Source organism: Macaca nemestrina, chromosome 14, assembly GCF_043159975.1.
Source record: "Macaca nemestrina isolate mMacNem1 chromosome 14, mMacNem.hap1, whole genome shotgun sequence".
Taxonomy (NCBI): domain Eukaryota; kingdom Metazoa; phylum Chordata; class Mammalia; order Primates; family Cercopithecidae; genus Macaca; species Macaca nemestrina.
Genome location: NC_092138.1, coordinates 57,023,572 through 57,046,930, shown reverse-complemented (window position 1 = coordinate 57,046,930; position 23,359 = coordinate 57,023,572). Strand labels below are relative to the sequence as shown.

The 23,359-nt window shown below is 43.8% G+C and overlaps 1 protein-coding gene across 3 annotated transcripts in view; it reads left to right on the top strand.

Annotated features, from left to right (window-relative positions):
• The window catches only part of LOC105493867 (MOB kinase activator 3B), a 206,112-nt gene extending 183,390 nt beyond the window's left edge, over positions 1 to 22,722 (top strand). For all 3 annotated transcript variants that reach the window (XM_011761820.3, XM_024796573.2, XM_071077885.1), the window contains exon 4: positions 18,741 to 22,722. In XM_011761820.3, the coding sequence (XP_011760122.1) occupies positions 18,741 to 18,770 (30 nt within the window). In that variant the 3' untranslated portion in view covers positions 18,771 to 22,722. The remainder of the gene's footprint in view (positions 1 to 18,740) is intronic.
• Positions 22,723 to 23,359: the final 637 nt, after the last annotated feature.

Here is a 23,359-nt window from a genome sequence, read left to right as displayed (position 1 = left end):
CCTAGGGACTTGTGTGGTCTTAGGAGCGCTTCCTCCTATGAAATAATTTTATACATAAAGGTCAGGTATACAAACCACCAGCAAAGCCAGTTAAGCTATAATGTTATACTGGAACATAATACTAATTAGTATTAATTCCAAGATGTTGGTGCTAATAGAGTCCTATTACATTGTGCATCTAAGTGTAAATGGACCAATAGACAAGAATAAATGCATGGAGGCAGATCTGGAAGAAGAAAGAGATGTGCAAATAGCTCCATAGGGAACTTCCCAGAATTCTTTGAATGGGCCATGTCCTCTCACCTCCAGGCCATTGAATGTACAAGTCCTTTGGCTTCCATGTTGTCAGCTTAAGTCCTTCTCATCCTGCAAGTCTAGGCTTAATTGTCCCTGTCTCAGAGACGAACACCTTTCACTCAAAACATTAGGTTCCTGCTGGCTACTCCCAGAATGCCCTGATACCAGAGAGGGCAACCAAGATGGAAGCCACCATGTATCTTCTACAGACTAGAGTCAGAAGTGATAACCCAACCTTCTTCCCACTTTCCATTCATTAGAAGTAGGTTACCAAGTCCAGCCCACACTAAAGGAAAGGAGAATTAAAGTCTACTTCTTTCTTTTTTTTGAGACGGAGTCTTGCTCTGTCACCCAGGCTGGAGTGCAGTGGCATGATCTCGGCTCACTGCAACCTCCACCTCCCTGGTTCAAGCAATTCTCCTGCCTCAGCCTCCAGAGCAGCTGGAATGACAGGTGTGTGCTACTATGCCTGGCTAATTTTTTTATTTTTAGTGGAGATGGGGTTTCATCATGTTGGCCAGGCTAGTCTGGAACTCCTGATCTCAAGTGATCTGCCTGCCTCAGCCTCTGAAAGTGCTGGGATTACAGGTGTGAGCCACCACGCCCGGCCGTATTTCTTGAAGAGAGAAATGTTAAATAATTTTTCATATGTTAAATAATTTTTAAATATTTTTAAACCACCACAGAGACCAACATTTTTAAACTGGTGATGTTTTTCTTTGACCTCTGCATTTCTTTCTTTTCCCATTTTCCACATCCTACAGCACAAGTCTGTTACCTCTGCAAAGTAAAGCTCATTGCTCAAGAAATCTGACTCCGTGAAAACTCCTATTAACTCAATGTGGTTTCTTCTTCCTCCCTTTCCTTGAAAGAAGCCAGTCTAGCCAGCTGTCTACACTTTCTCACTTTCCTTTCAATTCACAGTAACTTGCCCTCTACCACTCCAGAAACCTGGTCTTTCTACTGAAGTACAGTCGTGTGTCACATAATGATGGGAGAACCTTCTGAGAAATATGTCTTTAGGCAACTTCGTCATAGTGTGAACATCATAGAGTATAGTTACATAAAAACAGATGGTGTAGCTACTACATACCTAGGCTATATGGTACAGCCTATGGCTCCTAGGCTATAAACCTCTACAGTGTGTTACTGCAATGAATACTGTAGGCAGCTGTAACATAATGGTATTTGTGTATCTAAATGTAGAAAAAGTACAGTAAAAATACAGTATGAAAGATAAAAAATGGTACACCTGCCTAGGGCACTTGCCATGAATGGAGCTTGTAGGACTGGAAGTTGCTCTGGGTAAGTCAGTAAGCTTGGGCTTGCTTACTTCAACCCTATACCTTCTCCCAGAATCCATCCTATATGCAACACCTTGGCTAGACCTATTGGTGTTTTTGTCACCCCCTGCTGGCAGCGATCACCACCCTACCCTAGAAGTCCATCCCCCAAGACTGCACTTCAGAAGCCTGTCACCTCACCTGTGCTATGGCACCCATCATGCAAACCCCAGTACCAAGAGGGCACTACGCTCCAGGCACATGGCTGGGTGCTGAGGATACAGTGATAGGCCAGGCTTGGTCCTCAGTGTGAGCCTTCTTCTATGTGCAGACATATGAAAGGTCTTAATTTTCCCACTGGTAAAAATACAAAGACATAGCCAAGATCAGCAGTTAACAAACTGTGGCCCTTAGCACACAGGTTCTATAATTTCCTGGGTGAAGCTGGAACCCAGTTCTGGGACTTTACCTAACCTGAGCTGCAACATCACTCTCGTGAATGGCATGTGTGTAAGATTACATTAAAAGAAATGGTTTCTGCTGCTACAATAAGTTTTAAATCCATTAGGATAGGTTTAGATTCCCTCCTGTTCTAGCATGTTGTGGATCCAGAATAAGATAGATTGTCACTGTCTTTCCTTTTACTTTGTTTATTTCTAATATATAATTCTGTTTATTTTATTTTATTTTGAGATAGAGTCTTGTTCCGTTGCCCAGGCTGCAGTGCAGTGGCGTGGTCTTGGCTCACTGCAACCTCTGCCTCCTGGGTTCAAGCAATTCTCCCACCTCAGCCTCCTGAGTAGCTGGAACTACAGGTGCGTGCCACCACAACTGGCTAATTTTTTGTATTTTTAGTAGAGACAGGGTTTCACCATGTTGGCCAGGCTGGTCTCGAACTTCTGACCACAAGTGATCCATCCACCTTGGCCTCCCAAAGTACTGGGATTACAGGCATAAGCCACCGCACCCAGCCACTAATAGTGTAATTTTAAAATAGAGATTGATGGTAGAGATTTATGTCCATGTCTTATTAAAATATTTTCACACAGAAGAACTTTAAATGGCCTGTAATAACTATATATTTTTTTTCATTTCATTTGTTCAGCTTCAGAAGATATAATAATAGGGAAGACTTGTAAGTAAAGCTATGAGCCAAGTGCTGTAGGAAATGTGTTTATGTATTACCTCATTCAATCTGCACACGATTCTATGAGATAAATACTGTTTTTATTTTCATTATAAAGAGGAAGAAAATCAGATGTGGAGGTGAAATAACTTGTCCAATGTCACACAGCTCTGTGGAGCCAAGAGTTGAGCACATACAGTTTGATTCCAAAACCCAGATACAGCCTTTCCTAGACCTGCTATAATAAAATGCCTCTGGCTGGGTAATTTATAAACAACAGAAATGTATTGCTGACAGCTCTGGAGGCTGGGAAGTCCAACAACAAGGTGCTAGCAGATTTGGTATCTGATAAGGGTTTGCTCTCTGCCTCAAAGATAGTGCCTTCTCACTGAATTCTCACATGGCAGAAGGGCAAGGAAGCCCCCCTCCTTAGGTCTCTTTTATAAGGATATTAATCCCATTCATGAGGGTGGAATCCTCGTGACTTAATCACTTCCCAAAAGGCCCCACCTCTTAATACTATTACATTAGGTACTAGGTTCCAGCATGAATTTTGGAAGACACCAACATTCAAATTATAGCATGGTATCTGCTGAGGAAACTATTTTGAGGTGGATTTTTCCCCCAGAGACATACTTACTCAACTAGATTCTGATGATCTGCAGCAGCTAGATAATTTCCAAGGGCCTCCAGCTCCACGAGCCCAGTTCTCTCCCTCTCTCAGCAGTCAAGTCACTTTAGATACCTGAGCCCATGAAATACACATAGTGCACAGAGTTGAGCGACTCAGGTGAAACAGGAGTAAGGAACCAATCCTAGGTGCTGGTGTAGCTCAAGAGGTATGACCACTGCCCTCAAGGAGTTTAATGACTATGGATCAGAAGAGCCAAACCCAAAGTCAACAGAGCCAGGCAGGTAACAAATATCAGTTAACAGGCGAGTAGCAAGAAATAGGAAGCTGTGGGGGCAACCACTATGCAACTCCAACTAATGGTTTCAGGGCGGGCATAGAGGCCCAGCACTTCCAAATCGAAAGAATTTGGAAATCTAGCATTTTAGATGAATTCTCCAGAGTTTTAAATGGTAGCAACTACTTACAGCAGTTCTTGTATTTTATTTTTAAATCTACAGGCCTGACAAACCCCTTCTCGGAGTCCAGTTTGCTTAGGGATCATCTGTTTGCAGTCACGCTTTATATAGGGCCTGTGGTAGGCAGGAGAGGTTCTGACCCATTACAACCTGGCAACACATCCACAGTGCCCACATTTAGAGAGTAATTTTTAGTTTTCTCTTGTCCTGAAAGCCCACAACTTTCAAGCATATGAAGCAAAGTGTTTGTGTGTGGGCTTGGGGGAGGCATATGCAGGGTTTCAGTGAAGACGACAAGACAGTGGTCATTTATTAGGTTGATGTCAGCTTCACGCCATGCTGCTGCATACTGGATCACTGTTGCTGGCCTACAGTGACTGTATTGCTGTGGGCACCAAGAGACAGAGCATGGCTGTTCCTTTGTCATTGGCTTCACTTGACACGACCAGTGTCATCGCCAGCTGGCATATAGGTTGTTGACCCTGTCGCGGCCAGGCCGAGACTATAAACAGCTTTGTTATTGTATGTGCCTACTCCAAACAGCAGAGCCTTCAGAAACCCCACTGCGCAGCACCTCTGCTCTGGGAAACTGGTGGAAAGGACCAGAGTGCTCACAGCACATCCAGAAGGGATTTCATCTTATTCACCTTTGGAAAACATTGGCAAATACACAAAAGACGTTAGACCACATCCAGCTTTAATTTTACAGCTTAATGATTGAAGAGGAAGACTTTTCATTAAGGTTGGCACTCTTGCCTGTTATCTGAATTCCATTTTTAATTCAAGGTTTCTGTTGTGGTTTCCTCTTTCTTTGGAACTCACTCTTTCCCTGACGGCTATGGCAGCCTTTGTACATGTACTGCAGAAGAGTCTTCATAGGTGCTCAGGGGGTATGCTTTTTCCCTTTGGTGTCACTGGTGTAAGATGTTGGACTTATAATAGGTCCTCAGACATAGTTACTCTGTTTTGTTTTTTGTTGCTAGCACAACGGTACCTGGCATTTTGCATTAAAAGAAGGAGATTATTCTAAATGGAAGAATTCTCATTTTTATTTCTAATACTGACAGCAGTAACAGAGAGAACTGAATTAGTTGGGCATGGATGTTTTCTTGAAGACACATGTACATACACAAGCACCCACGTGAACATGCACTAATGTTCATTTGTCCCAATAAAGCCTCAAATCTTTCTTTTTTTTTTTTTTTTTTGAGAAGGAGTCTTGCTCTGTCGCCCAGGCTAAAGTGCAGTGGTGCGCTCTCGGCTCACTGCAAGCTCCGCCTCCTGGGTTCAAGCAATTCTTCTGCCTCAGCCTCCTGAGCAGCTGGGATTACAGGCACCCAACACGGTGCTCACCTAATTTTTTTGTGTGTTTTTAATAGAGACAGGGTTTCACCATCTTAACCAAGCTGATCTCAAACTCCTGACCTCGTGATCCACCTGCCTCAGCCTCCCAAAGTGCTGGGATTACAGGCATGAGCCACCACGCCAGACCTAAAGCCTCAAATCTTTCAAAATTCCTTCTATAAAGATTTTTGTTTCGTTTCACTGATGGAATTATGTGTAAAAATCTTCTTCCTTGAAGCTTTTGAATTTTTTTTCTAAAATGGATAGCTATGTTTTTTTCTTAAATTTTTTAATTGTGATAAAATACACATAAGGAAATTTATTATCTTAACTATTTTTAAGTGTACAGTTCAATGGCATTAAAGGCACTCACACTGTTGTGCAACCATTACCATCATCTATCTAGCTTCAAACTCTGTGTCTTGGACCCATGCCCTGAAAGTTCAGAATACCCCCTCCATAGGACTTTTGTTTTTGTTGTTGTTTCTTCACATATGAATTGGGTCTTTCGGATTTGCAAGTGAGGCCAGGATAGGGAACAAAAATTATGTGAAGTGAAAGGGTATCTTGCTTTATTTCTCTTGAACTGAACCAGTGCTGCTACCAATTTTCAATGCATTACCCAATTTCCCTTTTATATTGAGAGCAAACCACAGTGTAACAACAGTAGCATATAATGCCCTGTATTGCTAAAAAAAAAAAAAAACTAAGATTCTAGCCTCATAATAAAAGACAAACAGGTGAGGAAGGAGCCCTAACAGTAAAAATGCTTTCGCCTTATTAAGCACATTTCCTATATGTAAAATTCATATTGTTTTCATGGATCATTCACTGGGAGTCTGAGAATAAGGAAAGAAAAGGACTTGTCTCCTCCCATACTCTGAAAGCCAAAGAGGTTTAGTTTTAAGGGACCATAGGCATGTAGAGTTCACTCCACTCTTGTTTTAGAAGTGTTTTCCTACTGAAGTAACATCACTCTTCTCCCAAGACAGAAGACTGGACTATTTATAGATTAAATAAATATTGGACTATTTATTGCCAGGTCCATTTTGGAAAGGCAGCTTGGGGATCCGTTTATAACCACGTGGGTTAAAACTAGAGAGTCTCAGTGGTCATGGCATTGGCATGGTGCAGCGCGAGGTCAGCCAGCTTTTCTGAAAAGGCCTCCATGCTAAATGCCGGGCTCTGTCACAGTCGCTCAGCTCTGCCATGGAAGTGCAGAAACAGCCACAGGCATTCATCCATAAGTGGGTGTGGCTTGTTCCAATAAAACTTGTTTATGGACATGGAAATTTGAATTTCATAAAATAATCATATGTCATAAAATATTCTCTCTTTTTTCAACTATTTAAAAATGTAAAAACCACTTTTAGCTTATGGGACATACAAAAACAGGTGTGGACTGGATTTGACCCATGAACTGTCATATTCTGCTCCCTGATATAGAAAAAAAATAGGATTCCGAAGCCTGTTGATAAGATCCAAATGATATCCTGGTTTGAATTAGTGCTCTGCTGAGTATCGACTATGTAACCTTGGGCAAGTCACTAACCTCTCCAAGTTTCAGTTCCTCTCTAGGGGAAGCATAATGGCCACCCCATAGACCTGAGAGTCAAGGACAGAGTCGGGCACAAAGTGGTGATCAGCCCCTGAGGCTCTGACGAGACCAAATTTCTTTCTGTGAGAGCTTGAGAACATGTTTCAATAAGTGGTAGTCAAATTTCTAGCAAGAGATCTCATTGTATTAAAAGGAAAATTTTAGTTTTGTTTCATGTCTATTTACTCCATCAAAATAACACTTTGTTCCTACCAAAGGAGTGAGACTGCTTAGAAGCTACAACTTCCTAAATTACAGGCTCACTGAGGAAGTACATTCCCCATATGTTTTCATCGGACACACAATAGAGATCTTATTAAGCAATGGCAAGCTCTGTCCTGTGGTGAATTCAGCTCGGCTGAACGACTTCTATGGAATCCTTTGTTTTCCCAGGGGAGGTAAATTCTTCCTTTGGGGACCTATGCCCTGAAAGTTCAGAATACCCCCTCTAAAAGGACAAACCGTTTGTTCAGCGTTTCTTGAATGCCATTAAGAGTTGACCCCATTAAACTTCTCTCAGAATAAATAAAACTCTGATGCCTGCAACCTAACCTGGAGTTTCCGGAACTCTCTGCTTCACCGGCCAGTGCCTTCCCTCCCACTCCAATGGAAAGGCTGCATGACAGAAGCAAATGAGAGAATTCCTTCCCCTGCCCTCCCACGTCCAGGCTTTAAGGAGCTGCACAATCCTACGTGGGGCATTGGGCCATGCTGAAATCTGTTTCATTCCTCAAAGCGGGTGGGTGCACTCACTCACCCTTTGCTCATCCCAGAACAAGGGGTAGCAGCAGCATCTGCCAGAAACCAATCCAGCTGTGCTGACCAATGCTGGGTATGAGAAGGAGGGAGCCAGACTCCTGCCAGCTGTGCAGACCTCCATGGGGGCTCTGGAGAAGTTGGGCAATGGAGGAGGAAAGGGGGGGAGCAGCAGCCAAATGTCAGAGATCTCAGTGTCACTCGGAGCAGAAATCACAGGTTCCTTTGATCACAGGTAGCATCACTCTGAGCAGAAATCAGGTTGGATCTGCTGTCCCATCAGTGCACCAGAGAGGTAGATGGGGTGGGAAGGACATGGTAGGTGGATCCACAGAGCAAGGCAGGGCGCTAAAAAAGCACAGAGTTGCAGAATGGCGGGGTGGGCTCTGGGGCTCTGGGGCGGGGATCTGCAGAGATACAGGGACCACAAACACTTTTGATTAATGCTCTTGCTTTCACGATGCACTGTGAGGCAACCCACCTTGTGTCCGTGACCCATCTCCTGTGGTTAAATGAGAGAACTTCAAAAATGTGCAGCTTTGCCTTTATAAGAAACAATGTAAATCAGGAGGCTGAATATGTTTACATAAAGTGACTTATTTTTAATGTTTGCAGGGTTTGGAAAAAGAAGAGCAATTTGATTCTTGTATCGGTATGAATAAATATTCTCCATGGGTGGCGAGTGTGTGTGTTTATCTAGCCGTACATACGTATATGTGCACTTGGGAGCCTGAACATATGTGCACACATTCACGCACACATACCCCTCCATCGTGGAAACGCCCTCCATGTCAGTAATGTGGGCTGTTGTTTAGGAACAGAATTAATCAAATAAATATTGTTCTGTGTGGTTTAGGGAAGTCTGGCCTGCCTTGTTTCTATTTTTATTTCATTTGGCTTATTTGCCACCCACATTCCTAAAAGAGAGCAGAAAGAACATTTCTAATTCCTGTTTGCTGGTTGGATCCTGTGTATGCTTAGAGTTGGGGAAATTTAAAAAAATGTTTTTGTAGACTGGCTGCCCTGCATGCCTTATAAGAATTCAGACTTTGGGATGCTAGCAAAGGAAGACAGCAGCCCTGGCTGTGGGCCTCCTGGGAATGGTCCCGCCAGCCGAGTCCCTGCTCCCATGACCCATGCTGGTGTAGTACGGCCACTGATTCAGATACTCAACTGAAACAGCACGTGTAGATATGAATGAAGATATATTCAGCACGATGGCTCAGGATATAGTGGACTGGTTAGGAGGATGGATTTTCAAGTTTCAACCTTGGCCAGGGTAATTACTGGTGATGTGACCATGGCCGAGGTACTTAACCTCTACTGTAATCTCTCTGTAAAATAAGGATGATACCACTTATCCCATAAGACTGATGTAAGGACGGCCGGGCACGGTGGCTCACGCCTGTAATCCCAGCACTTTGGGAGGCCGAGGCGGGCGGATCACAAGGTCAGGAGATCGAGACCACGGTGAAACCCCGTCTCTACTAAAAATACAAAAAAATTAGCCGGGCGCGGTTGTGGGCGCCTGTAGTCCCAGCTACTCGGGAGGCTGAGGCAGGAGAATGGCGTGAACCCGGGAGGCGGAGCTTGCAGTGAGCCGAGATCGCGCCACTGCACTCCAGCCTGGGCGACAGAGCGAGACTCCGTCTCAAAAAAAAAAAAAAAAAAAAAAAAAGACTGATGTAAGGACTGAATGAATGATGTCCAGCATTGAGCACAGTGCCTGGCACACAGAAAAGGTACAGGAAATGATGGGAACTACTTCATTCGGAACACAAGACACTTTGGTTAATTATGGCTCTCTTATCACTGCCCCATCTTGTTCACTCTGACTCTTGTGACCCGGCACAGCTTCATTCATTCATTCGTTCATTTCTCAAGTTACTTATACCGATAAAGCCTAGTTCCAAAATAAATTTGAAGTGGCTGATGTCAGCCCCTACTGGAATTCTCTCTCCCAAATGCTGTGAAACAGACACGACTACATTACAAAGAAAATAATTTTTAAAAAAATGTTTAGGCCTCATGCCTGAACCTCGCCTAAGGAATCCACCCTTGACTCCTGGTCCCTTTACCCTTCTCTGAAAACAAGCTTCCAGGCAGGAAGCCCCACCAACTTGACCACTGCAGAAAAGGCCTTGAGGGCAAGAATGAAGTGCCCTGAGCCTCGGGGGAGGGCATGGCAGGAAGGTTGTCCCTGAGGGTTCCCAGGGATCCCTGACCTGCAGCATTCCCTCCGCAGCCTCACAGAAACAGCAGGGAATGGTCTAGGAAAGCAGATTAAGTGGTCCTGGACTCACCCTCACTGTGCACCATGGGTGCAACTGAGGGATCCTTAGAAAGTCATGCCCCAGGAGGCCCCACCTGTGGAGTTACCTGCCTGTCCCCCCGAGTCGGGGTGGGAGGGGTCTTTCCCCTGGAGTTGCCGAGGCATTTGGGAAAAGGCCATTGTTTCCTCTGATACATACAGCGATTTAGATTCTAGAAAGCGAAAAGAGAAATACCACAGGAAGTGGGGAGCCAGCCTCGTTTGGACAGCTGTGGTCCCGACAGCGACACACTGGCCTCCCTGTGCCCGAAGCCAGGCAAGAGCTGCCCTGCTGTTGTACCCCCCTTCCACAGTTCCCGCTTTGCACATGGACTTGGCTGGAGAGTTGTTTGGGATGTTTTGTATTTGCTTGTTTGTTTTTCTTTTCGTTTTTTCTCTTCTCTGTTTTTCTGGAGATTTCCCTGCAGCAAGCAGCCTGATGGTTTTCCTGGGTCTTCCTTGAAGCGAGACACTCCCCTTCAAAGTAGAACTGCACCCCCGTCTGAAGAAGAGCCGGCTGCCAGGGCACATTCTTAGCAACCAGCTCTGGGGCCCTGCTGGGATCCTCTTTCTCTCTTTCATCACACCCAGAGTTCTGCTCCCTTTCTGGGAATTGCTGTTTCCCATCTTGGTGGCTTGTAAGCTTCACCCACACCCAAGCTGGACTGGGAAAGAGGAACTGGAGTGCTCTGGACGAAACAAGGAAATAGGGCTCTCCATGCAGAAGGAACAAGCGTGCAAAGATGCAGGATACACAGAAGCAAGGTGTGTGCAAGGCGGCAGACAGGGGCGGGAAGCAGATCCAGAAATCCTTGCAAGTCATGGGAAGTGGAGGACTTGATCTGGTAGGAAATGGAGATGCAGGAAAACAGTTTTATTCCTCCCTAGACCTTCAGCAGTACCTTTCTAGCCAGTGCTCTTGATGACACCAGCAGGGATTAGAGAGTGGTGCTTCTGGGCCTCGGTGCACACTGGAATCATGTGGCTGTTACCTCTAGGACCACAGGCAGCATGGTGCCATGAGGAATTCTGAGCCCTTCAAACTGGACGATTCAGAGAGAACAGTTGGTTTTGATTTTGATCATCGAATGCCTTACCACAATACCACAGCCCCTGAAAGCACACCTGCCCTTGCCATGGGATTCTTTTGACAGCAGTATCACCATGCCTCTCATAGTGCCACGACACTAGAAGAAACCTCACTGATTGCTGTCCCTGTCTACAGTCTGAGATGATTTCAAATGGGCCCACACGGTATAGCTGAGAACCCGAATCCTTTGCTGATGCCAGCTCATTTTCTTTGGTCTCATCCTCATCACTCCCCAGGAAAACTACCCAGTCCAGAGGGACTTGCTTTTGCTATAAGTGGGTTAGATCTTGAGATAAGGAAATAGCAAAATGTTGGTGTAACATTGAGTGTGGAAACGTGGCCTGAGGGAAGTGAGTGCTGGCAGGGGCTGAGGACCCTGTTGGGAGGGGGCCGTGAAACCTTGGCATAGACCTTGCCAGCACAGCTGTTTGGAATGGAGGCGGAAAGGGCAGGGGAAAGCCATGAGAGAGGGAATTTTCAAGATGGGCAATGTTCTCAATCCACACCCATCACAGAAGAAGCAAATGAAATATGGGTACAATCTGGAGATGTTTAAGTCTCTAAGAAGTAAAATTTGTGAGATGAAAGGCATCAAGAAAGTCCTCTCTGACCTGGGCTCACCCCTAGAGGGCCTGAGCCTTGCTGTGGGGAATGAAACTGTTCCCAGTTGTAGGGTTTTGGTGCTGTCCACCCCCAGCCCAGCCAGAAATGTGGCTCCTGTACTTCTGCTGCACTTTTCCAGGTGTGTCCCTATCTGAGCAGAGATGGGGCTGACGACAGGCCACAGGGCCAAGCTCCAGCATGGGGCCGGTAGCTGGGACTGAGGCTGCATTGCTGATTAATGGGCAGGGAGGCACTTTGTGAAATGAGCAACACCCTTTGACGGCGTTTTCCAGGGGACTCGCCGCTTTCCTCATGTCTCTTCAGCAAAATCACATTTGATTTTACTTTTAAAATGTATTGATGACGCTGCATTATTGGAGAAGGTGCTGGGGGAGATGAGTCTCTCCTACTTTCTGTTCTATTTTCATTACTTCAGGGATGTGTGCACATGTGTTATACATGTGTGCAGACGCGCTGTGTTAGAGGAGAGCCCGATTTCCTTTAATACATGAACTCCTCCCCCTAGTAGCCAACGGCCCTGAGAGAGGTGTACTGCTCATTGCCCTGCTTTAAGCCATTGGCTGTTTAATGGTGGTTACTAGGGCAGGAGTCCATGTATATAAAGGTCATTTTTCCAAAGTTTCCAGCACCAAGAGTTCTCCTGCTCCTTACCACACTGCGGAGCCTTCTACATCTCTTCGTGCTGCTTTTCTTCCTTGATTATTTTTTGTTTCAAGTATTTCTTCCTCCCCCTTTCTCCTGGTGTCTCAGAGTTAGCAGGAAGCTGGTAATTAAAAGAAGACATGGGTTTTGAAATGCCGCTGTGGTAGCTCTTCCCCCACTTATATATTGTACAACAGATACAAAAAGCCTCACTCCTTTTCTTTTACTCCCCCTCCAGCAGGGGAATGGAAGCAGAGTGTTATTTGCTTATTTTTGGTTTTGAGTCCGCTAAATTGTTGTTCTTACACTGACTAGCTGGGTGAACTTGCTCAAGTTACTTCAAATCTCTGGGCCTCCTTTTCCTCATCTGTAAATTAGCAAAAGTGATGCCTAGTTCATAAAGTTGTGAGAGAGTGCGCCAAGTAAGCCTAAGTGCCTTCACCATTGTAGGTATGAAATGCGTGTTTCCTTCCACCTCTCATTTTACTAGGGTCTGTAGACCTAGTAAGTGTTCCTCTTCGTTGGATTTCAGTTTAATTAAATATTTTTTAAGCACCTAGTATGTGCCAGGTCTTGAGCACCAGGGTCCACACAAATACAAGATAGGGTTTCTGTCTTCAAGAGCAGCCTGGTGCTGAAACCAGGAATGTGATAAGCGGTCGTAGAACAGTGGGAAAGGTGCCATGGGCACTGAGGGAATCTGGAATAGGAGCACCTAGGATTCCTTGGGGACAGGGTGGGGGGTAGAAGAAGGTGTCCCTAAGGAGATGACAGCTGGTCGAGAGTGTTAAAGCGTAGTGGCGATGGGAGAAGGGTCTTCTGGGAAGAGAGGAGCATGTGTATGGAAGCTGTTGTGGGTTCCATGGGCGAGAAGGAGTGTCGGCCACTGATGGGGGATGAGGTTGAGTGCCTGAGAGGAGTCCAGATCAGGAAGAGCATTGTATGTTACGGTGGAGACTTGGTTTGAAAACTATCAAAAGCCATTAACGGAGTTTAGGAGCACTGTAAGATGATAAAGATTTTACCTGCAGCACATCAAGCCAGCTCTAAGAAATCCTTGTTTACACAAATTGCCTCCTTCGAATTGATGTGAAGTCAGAGAGCCCACAGGCCAGCAGTCCTGGTTCTGCCACTAATTAGTTTTGCCACATTAGGGAAGTCGCTTACTTTCTGATGGTCTGAGTTGCCACATCTCTGAAATTAAACTGTTGGATAGGTGGCGCCCATGTTTCCTCCCAGCTCTAACAGCAGCCTATGACTCTGTGATAATGTCATTGCTTTTTGGCGCTTGTTTCATAATACCTAGAGTTAACTTATTAAAATTGCTGTGCAAGCATGATGACTGACCCCTAGTAAACATCAAGTGGTGTTCTTTATATGTTCCACATGAAAATTAGCTTCTTGGGCCAGGCACGGTGGCTCACGCCTGTAATCCCAGCACTTTGGGAGGCTGAGGCAGGCTCATCATGAGGTCAGGAGATTGAGACCATCCTCGCTAACACAGTGAAATCCCGTCTCTACTAAAAATACAAAAAATTAGACGGGCATAGTGGCGGGCACCTGTAGTCCCTGCTACTTTGGAGGCTGAGGCAGGAGAATTGCTTGAACCCAGGAGGCAGAGCTTGCAGTGAGCTGAGATGGCGCCACTGCACTCCAGCCTGGGCAACAGAGTGAGACTCTGTCTCAACAAAATAAAAGAAAATTAGATTACTAAAATGTGTGATGATGTAGTACAGTAAACTGAGAGCACTGATTTCCTTGTAGTCTTGCCTAAGTCAGAGAGTATTTGTGTGACTTGGAATAAGTCATTTTACTTCTCTGAATCATTATTACCTACCCCTCCACTAACTACCGCTTATAAAAATGGGTACACTGAGATCAGAGTAAGATTTGACTCTCAGAGTTCACGGAAGTTTGTTCAATGGCTATCAAAAACTTCTTCCAATTGCTAACAAGTGCATGAAGAAGATTTAAATTTAAAAAATGTTTAGATCAGAACAGAAAAAATTGAGTATCTTATGTAAAAAACAGGCTGATTTCATCCACCTCCACCATCCCCACAAAAACTAGGCAAATGCCATTTTAACTTCATTTCTAAAGTGAAATATGATTTCAGTTTGGAGTCTCTGTCTACTTTCCTTTTTGTTTTTTAAATAACCGGTCTTGTTTTCTTGGAAAAAAATTCATGCATATCAAAAATATCTAAAAATTCAGACTATGCAAAGGACACAAAAATTAGAAATAGAAAACATACACAATTGTATTCACCCAAAGATAAATTTATCATATTGGACCCATATTTTTGTTTATATTTTTTCTCAAAATAACTGGACCAAACCATACATCCTGTTATGCAATTTAAATAAAATATTCATCATACATTAATATACTAAAAAACTTTATGGTTCTTCTCAGATTCAGGCAAAACTGAAATGACGAATTCCAATGTGATGTAATGCAAATGTGTGCAAAGTGATGGAGATACCCAAGAAAGGAGCTGAAAATTGCATCTTATAGGATGTCAAAATTTGCCAGGGAGAGAAGGGCAGAAAACATTTACCAGATATAAGAAACCACTAGAAACTGGCCAGTTGGAGACCTGGAGAAGTCTACTTTGCCTGGCTGATGCGGGTGTGTGGGAGGGAATTCAGCAGGAGGTGAGCAGTGGGTGGTGGGTCCTCTTTCTTTGACAGGCTTCAGAGGATGAAATTTGTTTTGTTGACAGTGGAGAACGAGGGACTTCATAGAATCAATTACTGCTTTATTTTAAAACAAATGAAACTGAGTGACCACAACCGAGATTCTACTTTACTCTTCTGTTAAGAACACATTTTGAAAAATTCAGGTGTTTAAAAAAATCTTCATATACAAGCCAAGCACAGTCTCCAGGAACTTTCTCAGGAGATTCTCATCACCTCTGCGGAAGCCTTTTAATACACGTTTTGGAGTTCTTTAGTGGCCTGCCTTAATACGTAGGGCATTCAGTAACTCCAGCAATGGCAAATTCATTGTAAAGAGCACCCTGGGTAGAGGTTACTTTGGCCACACTCTAGAGAGGAAGAATTCGTTTGTCCCTGCTAGATGCCTGCGGCAGGGCTCCCATGAAGAAAGCGATGGAACCTAGCATTGGCTATTTGTTTATTTAAACGAGTTGGTTGTTTTTTTTTTAAAAAACAGCTCATTGGCTCCACCAAGTGGGCAAGTGCTAGAATACAGCTTGCAGAGTCTTGTAGAGCTTTGAAGGATGGATCCAACTCAAATGTCTTTCCTGAAGTTTCTGATCTGCTATTTCAACCATACATTCCCTTTATTAGTTTAAGAGGCATCCCAGGAAACAGTTTTTATCCTGCATCCCAGTGACCTTGAATAAGTCCCCTGTCCTCTCTGAAACTGTTACTCTGCTGCTTAAAAAAAAAAAAAAAAAAAAAAAGACTCTTCCATATTTCTAGTGTCCATAGTCTCTCAGTGGCATAATTGTTCTGGTATTTGCCCATTGTGCCTATAATTCTAACTGGCGTCAGTCTGGATAAAGAAAAAAATCTGTGGCATTTTGAAAATTCATGAACGACTGCAACCACCTATAATTATATATGTCAGTTAATATATGTCAGTATTATCCGATTGCATATTCATAAGAATATCTTAGAGGCTTTTACCTACAATCACATGGTGTAGTAGAAAGAGCCAGCCTTTGCAGTCAGGTAGACCTGAGTTTAAACCCTAGGCCTGCAACTTCCTATGTGACCTGGTAAGGTACCCTCCTTTCCTGAGCGTTTTTCCTCATCAGTACAGTAGAGATGGCAAATCTTACTTCACAAAGTATAATATCTGTAGAGCAGTAGACACTGGAACTGGCAAACAGCAAGCCTCTGTTTAATAAAAGTGGCGGTTACTGCTGAGCATTCTGTACCTTACCCATTTACCTTGAGCAAATAGCTTTGGCTCTGAAACGGATTCTTCCTCTGTCCAGTGGAGGTCATAGTTCCCTGTCTTAGAGTTACACAGACACAATGGTATAACCACCCCAAAGGACCTGGCATTTTATAGGTACTTAACATTTGCTAGCTTCTTTCTCTCCAAAAGTACTGACCTATTACAAATAATTAAGTTAATAAAGCTAAAATTCTGTTTATTCCATGAACACACTTTCTCCCTCCTTCTCTTTCTGTCCCTCTCTTATCTCTCTCTCTCAAACATACACACACATGCACTTGTTGCATTTCCGTCTTGTTTTCCTCATCTCTGTCATCAAAATTAAGTCAAAAGCCAGGTGCAGTGGTTCACGCCTGTAATCCCAGCACTTTGGGAGGCCAAGATGGGTGGATGGCTTGAGCTCGGGAGTCTGAGACCAAGCAGGGCAACATGATGAAATCCTGTCTATACAACAAATTTAAAAACTAGCCAGGCGTGGTGGCGTGTGCCTATAGTCCCAGCTACTCAGGAGTCTGAGGTGAGTGTATAGCTTGAGCCCGAGTGGTTGAGGCTGCAGTGAGCTGTTGCCACTGCACTCCAGCCTGGGCAACAGCAAGACCCTATCAAAAAAATAAAAAATTGAAAAAGTTTTTAAAATTATATATACACATATATATATAACTGCCTGTATTTAATAATTACAGAGATGCAAAAGTGCCTAGATTCTACCTTGTCTATTGTTATTTCTTTAACCAGCACATCTGTATGGTTTTCGAATAGGAAGCTTCTCTGAACACCTGGGCACTCCCACGCTCAGGCTCCTTTTTCTCAATGTTTCCTATTATATCAGGTATGGCAGGCCAGGTCAGTATGCAAGAGATGTAGCAGCTGCAGTCAGCTCTGCAGCAGGTGGAACTTGGAAGGAGATCATTCATCTAATTAAAATGACATTAAACTTGTCTTCTCAAGATGCTAAATGGCACAGGGCTCATTACTAGCCTGCTCCTCAGACCATCCTCGGAGATGAAAGAGGAGCCACTACCCTGGCACAGTGCCAGGGGCGGGTGATACAAAGATGAAAGCACATGGGGTGAGTCAATGAGTGCTGCTTTTTCCTGGCACTTAGTAGCTCTCAGTCTAGCAGGGCCAACAGACATGCCCAGAGCCCCAGCACACACACACATACAGATGTACAAATTCATACACTGCATGTAAGAATCAACGTGTGCACAGGAGGAGAGAGTGGCTGCCTCCACAGCGAGTGGGGCAGGAGTGCAAGAAGGACTCCCAGCAGATAGAAGTCACCTTACCTGAGGTGGAAAAATGAATGGCAATTTGACAAATGAAGAGGGGCAGGCGCAGGATGTGGTAGCAGCAGACCATAGGCGTGAGACTCAACCTGTGCAGAGCCCCAGGGGAAGAGAAAGGATGGTTCATTCGGGATCTATAAATACCCACAAGAGCCAGGCAGGTGATGCATGTCAGACACTTTGGTGTATTATTCATTTCTATTAAAAAAAAAAAAATGTCGGCCGGGCACGGTGTCTCACACCTGTAATCCCAGCACTTTGGGAGGCTGAGACGGGCAGATCACGAGGTCAGGAGATCGAGACCATCCTTGCTAGCATGGTGAAACCCCGTCTCTACTAAAAATACAAAAAATTAGCCGGGCCTGTTGGCGGGCACCTGTAGTCCCAGCTACTCGGGAGGCTGAGGCAGGAGAACCCAGGCTGAGGCGTGAACCCAGGAGGCCGAGCTTGCAGTGAGCCGAGATCGCGCCGCTGCACTCCAGCCTGGGCGACAGAGGGAGACTCCGTCTCAAAAAAAAAAAAAAAAAAAAGTCCTCCTTCCTGCTTTTCTTGACTTATACCCACGTATCCTTTATTTTTCCATCTTTGATTGAAACTTAAAAGAAATCTTTCCCTACTCGAAGAAAACTAGCAGTCCCAATCCAATTACTGTATCAGTTCATAAGTGCTCCATGGCTCCTGTTGGGAAGTCAGGTGGGAGTGGCAGGGACTGGGGCAAACTGGAAAGCAAATTCTCCTGCTGAAGAGGACAACCATTCTTCAACTCCAGTTGTTCAGAAGCTCCAAAATCTTGTTCTCAGAAAAAGCAAGCAACCTGAATTTTGATACAAGAGTCAAATTTTTAAACAGTGCCTTAATGGAAAAAAAAAAAAAATTCTTTTTTTTTTTTTTTGAGACGGAGTCTTGCTCTGTCACCCAGGCTGGAGTGCAGTGGCCGGATCTCAGCTCACTGCAAGCTCCGCCTCCCGGGTTTACGCCATTCTCCTGCCTCAGCCTCCCTAGTAGCTGGGACTACAGGCGCCCGCCACCTCGCCCAGCTATTTTTTTGTATTTTTTAGTAGAGACGGGGTTTCATCGTGTTAGCCGGGATCGTCTCTCGATCTCCTGACCTCGTGATCCACCCGTCTCGGCCTCCCAAAGTGCTGGGATTACAGGCTTGAGCCACCGCGCCCGGCCAAAAAAAAAAAAATTCTGCAGACCAAACAGAACATATCCTCATGCTAAGCCTTATTCATGGACCGTGCTTGCAACCTTTCATTTACAGGCTCTCGAGGTTCCAAGAGCATTTTCAGGATCCTTCATCAAATCGTTGCTCTGCTTTTAGTTTCTCCTAACCATCCTTTTCCCCTTGCTTTCCAGAAAGAGATGACGAGCAGGATGTGTCACTAATGCTTCACCTCACCCTTTGGAAGAAAGGAAAGCTGTTTCCTCCTGGAGCCCTGAGCGGGCAGGAGGTGGACCACCCTGGCTTAAATGACACACCTATTCCCAGGAGCAGCAGAGGTGGAGGCAAGCAGTGACTCCTGAGAGACAGTCCCCACTCACTTTGTGTGCTCTTAACCTTCTGAGTGCCGCTAGCCCAGACCTGTGGACCAAGCAGACCGCAACGTGAAAGAAGGACCAGCCCCTTGATTGTTCTGGCTGGGGAATTGTCCACGAGGAAGCCTCTGCACTTCCACACATGGCACAGTTCTGCCTGTGACCTGCCGCCTAAGCTTTACTGGAATTCAGGTTTTGAGACTGAGATGTTTGTTTGTATTTTTCCACTTATCTGTCTTGTCAGCTGGCCGACTTCTCTGTGATTGGTTTTCTAAGTGCCGGGTGAATTTTGCACCTCTGGATGTGCAGCAAGTTTTTATGCAATAAACCTTCCTTTCAGGCCTCTAAAAGCTCCTGCTCTGGTTTGTGGTTTAACACTGTGCAGGGCTGTGGAGCTCTGAGAGACCTGAACCCCCCATCCCCCGCACCCCCCTACTGTCCCTGCCGAGGCATCCATAGTATTTCCCTAATAAGTAGTTTTATCAGGGACACTCCATGGGGTGGCTTGTCTCTGCCCCAAAACAGGGTCTTCACATTCTAACTGCAGGGAAGAGACTGGTTACTAGCATCAAGCTGACAAGTTACCAGTTCACCTGATCAGAATGTATTTTTTATAACCACCGTCATTCTTTGTCTCTTCAGTTGAAGATATTCTTTCCTGTTTCCCAGAAGAGAGAAATAATAAAAGTCCTAAATGACGAAGAATGATCAGCGGGAGCCTTGGGCATGATTACTGCAGTGTTTGTTCTTTATTAAAGAGCAGGGAGTCGTGGCTGTCTCTACATAATACTAACATTTCAGTGAAAAAATAAAAGTAAAATTGGTTATTTGGTACGTGTAGATTTAACACCCAGACGACTGACTTGTAACCCTCCCCACTGGCCTTCTGAGCATTTAAACCCAGCCGTCATTCTCTCCCCACTCCACAATCCCCGTTCCTCTGCCATGTTATGTTACAGCACAAAATTAATGTCTGCCCCTGTGATTGTGCCATGGTTGCCAAGGTAACGGTGGAGCTGGAGCTAACTTCCTTCTTTCATCCTTTCCAATTTTTCTATTCCAGAAGACAGTCAGAATAATGCATTCTGTACTACATCCTGCCTTTTGAAACTTAAATGAGTTTTCGTTGATGAAATGTTGCCTTCTCTGATTCATTCACAAAACCGTGGTGGTTCTGACTGCCTGTGACGAGGGGGTCATAATACTTCCAGTGATCCTTTTAATTTAGCAAAATATTTGTTGGTGGAGGGAAGTAGATAAGAATGTATTAGTGTATTTTAATGTAATAATGATTAAAGAATAACTAAATGACTCTGATTTTGTTTCATTATACATAATGTGTTAAAGCCATCTGTGGCTGCCACAAAAGCCTAGAATCATGAAATCTTTGTCCAAGCTAAGAAAGGGCTGTCTCTGTGGGTACCACAGGCATTCTCTGTTGACCTAACCAAGCAGCCTGAACCTTGCTTTGTGTCTCATAAAGGTCATCTCATGGAATCCAATTGCTGCTACCTCACCATGTTGCTGTGCGCTGGTCAACAATTAACATACTTTTTTCCTCCTTTCAGAGTAACTTTGAGAGTACAAGATAGGCAAAGTTTTTTCCTTACATCAGTTTTGGCCCAAAGAATATCTGACCATCATAGAGATCCAGAGAACAGAAATAAGAGCCCCTAAGTCCCAGCGTCTGCAATACGCAGTTACCAGATGGGAATGGAGCACAATGGGACAGAGAGGTGACTACGAAACCCGTGCCCCGGAGGAACTCTGTAGCTGTGCACCATGGAACACCACAGGATTTTTGCATTAAAAAGTTGAATATGTTCCTGCATTTCAGCAATGCATAATCAAGCAGGAGGCTGGAATCTGGAGACTTTTGTTATTCATTCTTTTTAAGGTTATTTTTTATTAACTGTGCATATGAAATTTCCACTCAATTTAAAAATCCAAGTGTTTTTAAGCTTCTTGGAACAATTTCCTCCTGCTTATATTGTTAATTGCACTAATGAACTCTTCTAGGGTAAATTCTGGCAAACTACTCTCTTTTTTTTTTTTTTTTTTTAAATTACAGAATGTTCCTGTTCCCACAGAACTTTGGCACATTCTGAATAAAACCTCTGCAGTCAATTTTTATCTCCTTGGCTTGACTGCATCTAACTGTTCATCTCTGTTATAAAAATGGAGCTTCAGCCCTCTGGGCCAGAGACTGACAACCCTCCTTCGTCTTCCTAACCTGTCCTACTCTCCTTCTTTTTCTACTTTCGTTTTAATTTTGGGAAATTTTTAAGTGAAAGTTTCAAAGTTGAAAGATAATAGTGAGTACCCTTCCATCCTTTAGTGTATTAGTTGTTAACATTTTGCCTTGTTTTCTTTTCTTCCTTTTTTTTTTTTTTAAGAGAAGGGGTCTCTCCCTATTTTACCCAAGCCGGCCTTGAACCCCTTGCCTCAAGTGATCTTCCACCTTAGCCTCCTGAGTAGTCAGGATTATGGCATGTACCACCGCACCTGCCTCACATTTTCTTTCTCACTGTAAATACACATTCTTATTCTTGAACCTTCTGAAAATAAGTTGCAGACATCATGAAAATGTAAAATACTTCATCATATTCTTCCTTTTAATAAGAGCATTGTCCTATAAATCTGCAACATTTTCACACCCATGAAACTGAACACTGATACTGTATAAATCTAATATATGATCCATATTCAAAATTCTCCAGTTGTCCCCAAAATATCCTTTATAGCTGTTTATTTTAAAATCCAGGGTTCAATCAAGAATTATACGTCACATGTAGTTGTCATTCTGTTTTGTTTCCTTTAATCGATTAGAGTTGCCCTTTTGTGTGCGTCTGAGTAGTGGGTGGTGGGATGGTGTTTGTGTATGATGTGCAGTGTGTGTGTGTGTGTGTGTGTGTGTGTGGTGTGTCTTTCATGACACTGACATTATTAAAGAGTTCAGGCAAGTTGGTAGAATGTCCCACAATCTAGACTTTTTTACTGATTGTTTCCTCATTACGAGATACAGGTTACATGTTTTTTTCCAAGACAACTACATGTGTAATGTTGTTTCCTTCCTACTGCCCCAGCTCAGGAAGCACATAGTGTCTATTTGTCTCTTTACTGATATTAGATCAGGTGTTGTCTGCCTCATCCAATCATTATCAAGTTCCATAATTCATTATTAAGCTCTGAAATTCAGGACACGTACATTTATAGAGTATGAGGGCTGTGCATACATACATTCATTTCTTAATGTTCTCAAGGAGGTCCAGGATCCCCAAAATATTATAGTCATTGCAGTCAGATGATATAGCAGTAGCAAAGCATTCATTCCTTTCCATATAACAGGAGGGAGGGGAGGAAGGAAGTTTTCATGTGCAGGCAATATGTGAGTGCATGGGCAAGTGAGGATTTGTATGTTCCCTGTAGCCAGAGGTGAAATATTCAACGCTTTTATTTTTTCTCCCATCTTCAATGACCTCCATTTGGGCCCATAGTTTATTTATAGAGAGCACACACTCCCTAATTGTCAGTTGGTTTTTTTGGGAAAACCCTTAGATAGTACGGTGGGTTGTGACCCTCCAAAGGACCACAAGTACATAAACAGATACTAAGTATTTACGTGGTATTAAACTTTCATGGTGATGGTGCAAGGAAGAGATGATTAGGAAGAAAATGTCTTAAATGGCTATCATTGAGAAATACTGATCTAGAGTCATTTCCTGTTTCTTAAATTGTTCGTTTTTCTCTTCCCTGGGTATTTTCTCATTTCCAAAGACCCAGAGTCTCAGAGCCAGGTTAAGTGGAAGAAACTTTGAGAGATATCTTAATCAATTCCTTCTATCTCTCAAACCATACCAGTAACTTCCCTGGTGAAAAAATTATACTCTTACAGATCTTCAGGCATGGAAATTCTACAGCATTCTTTGGTATAACCAACCCACTGAACCCTCCACAACATCTTGAGTTCCATTCAACTCGAGCTGAAGTATTCTCTTTGAGTTTCAGTAGATCTTTTCTAGTGTCCCACTTTTAGAAAGGTCCAAAGATGATATATAATAAGATAAGTGAAAATATAATTAATCAGAGCTTTATTTGCGTATCCATTAAATATCTGAAGGCTATTACCAGTTGTGCTTCGGCCTCCTTTCCCTTGCAGTTCTCCTAGGGTGGCATCCTCTACGGAGTCTTGTTGCACCATTGTTGACCATTGATGTAACTCAACGTGAAACCTTCCCAAAGCTCTCCACATCACTCTCTGTTATGGATGTGACCAGCAGTGAACATGAAGAGAACTTATTTCATGCCTTCTCCAAACTATATTGTCTCTTTGCTAAGTCCAGACCTGCTTTTTCTACATTTATAGGTTTTCTATTTTAATCGCCATGCAAAATCTTTATCATATTCAATCATTTTGGTTTATCTTCCTGACTTCTTCC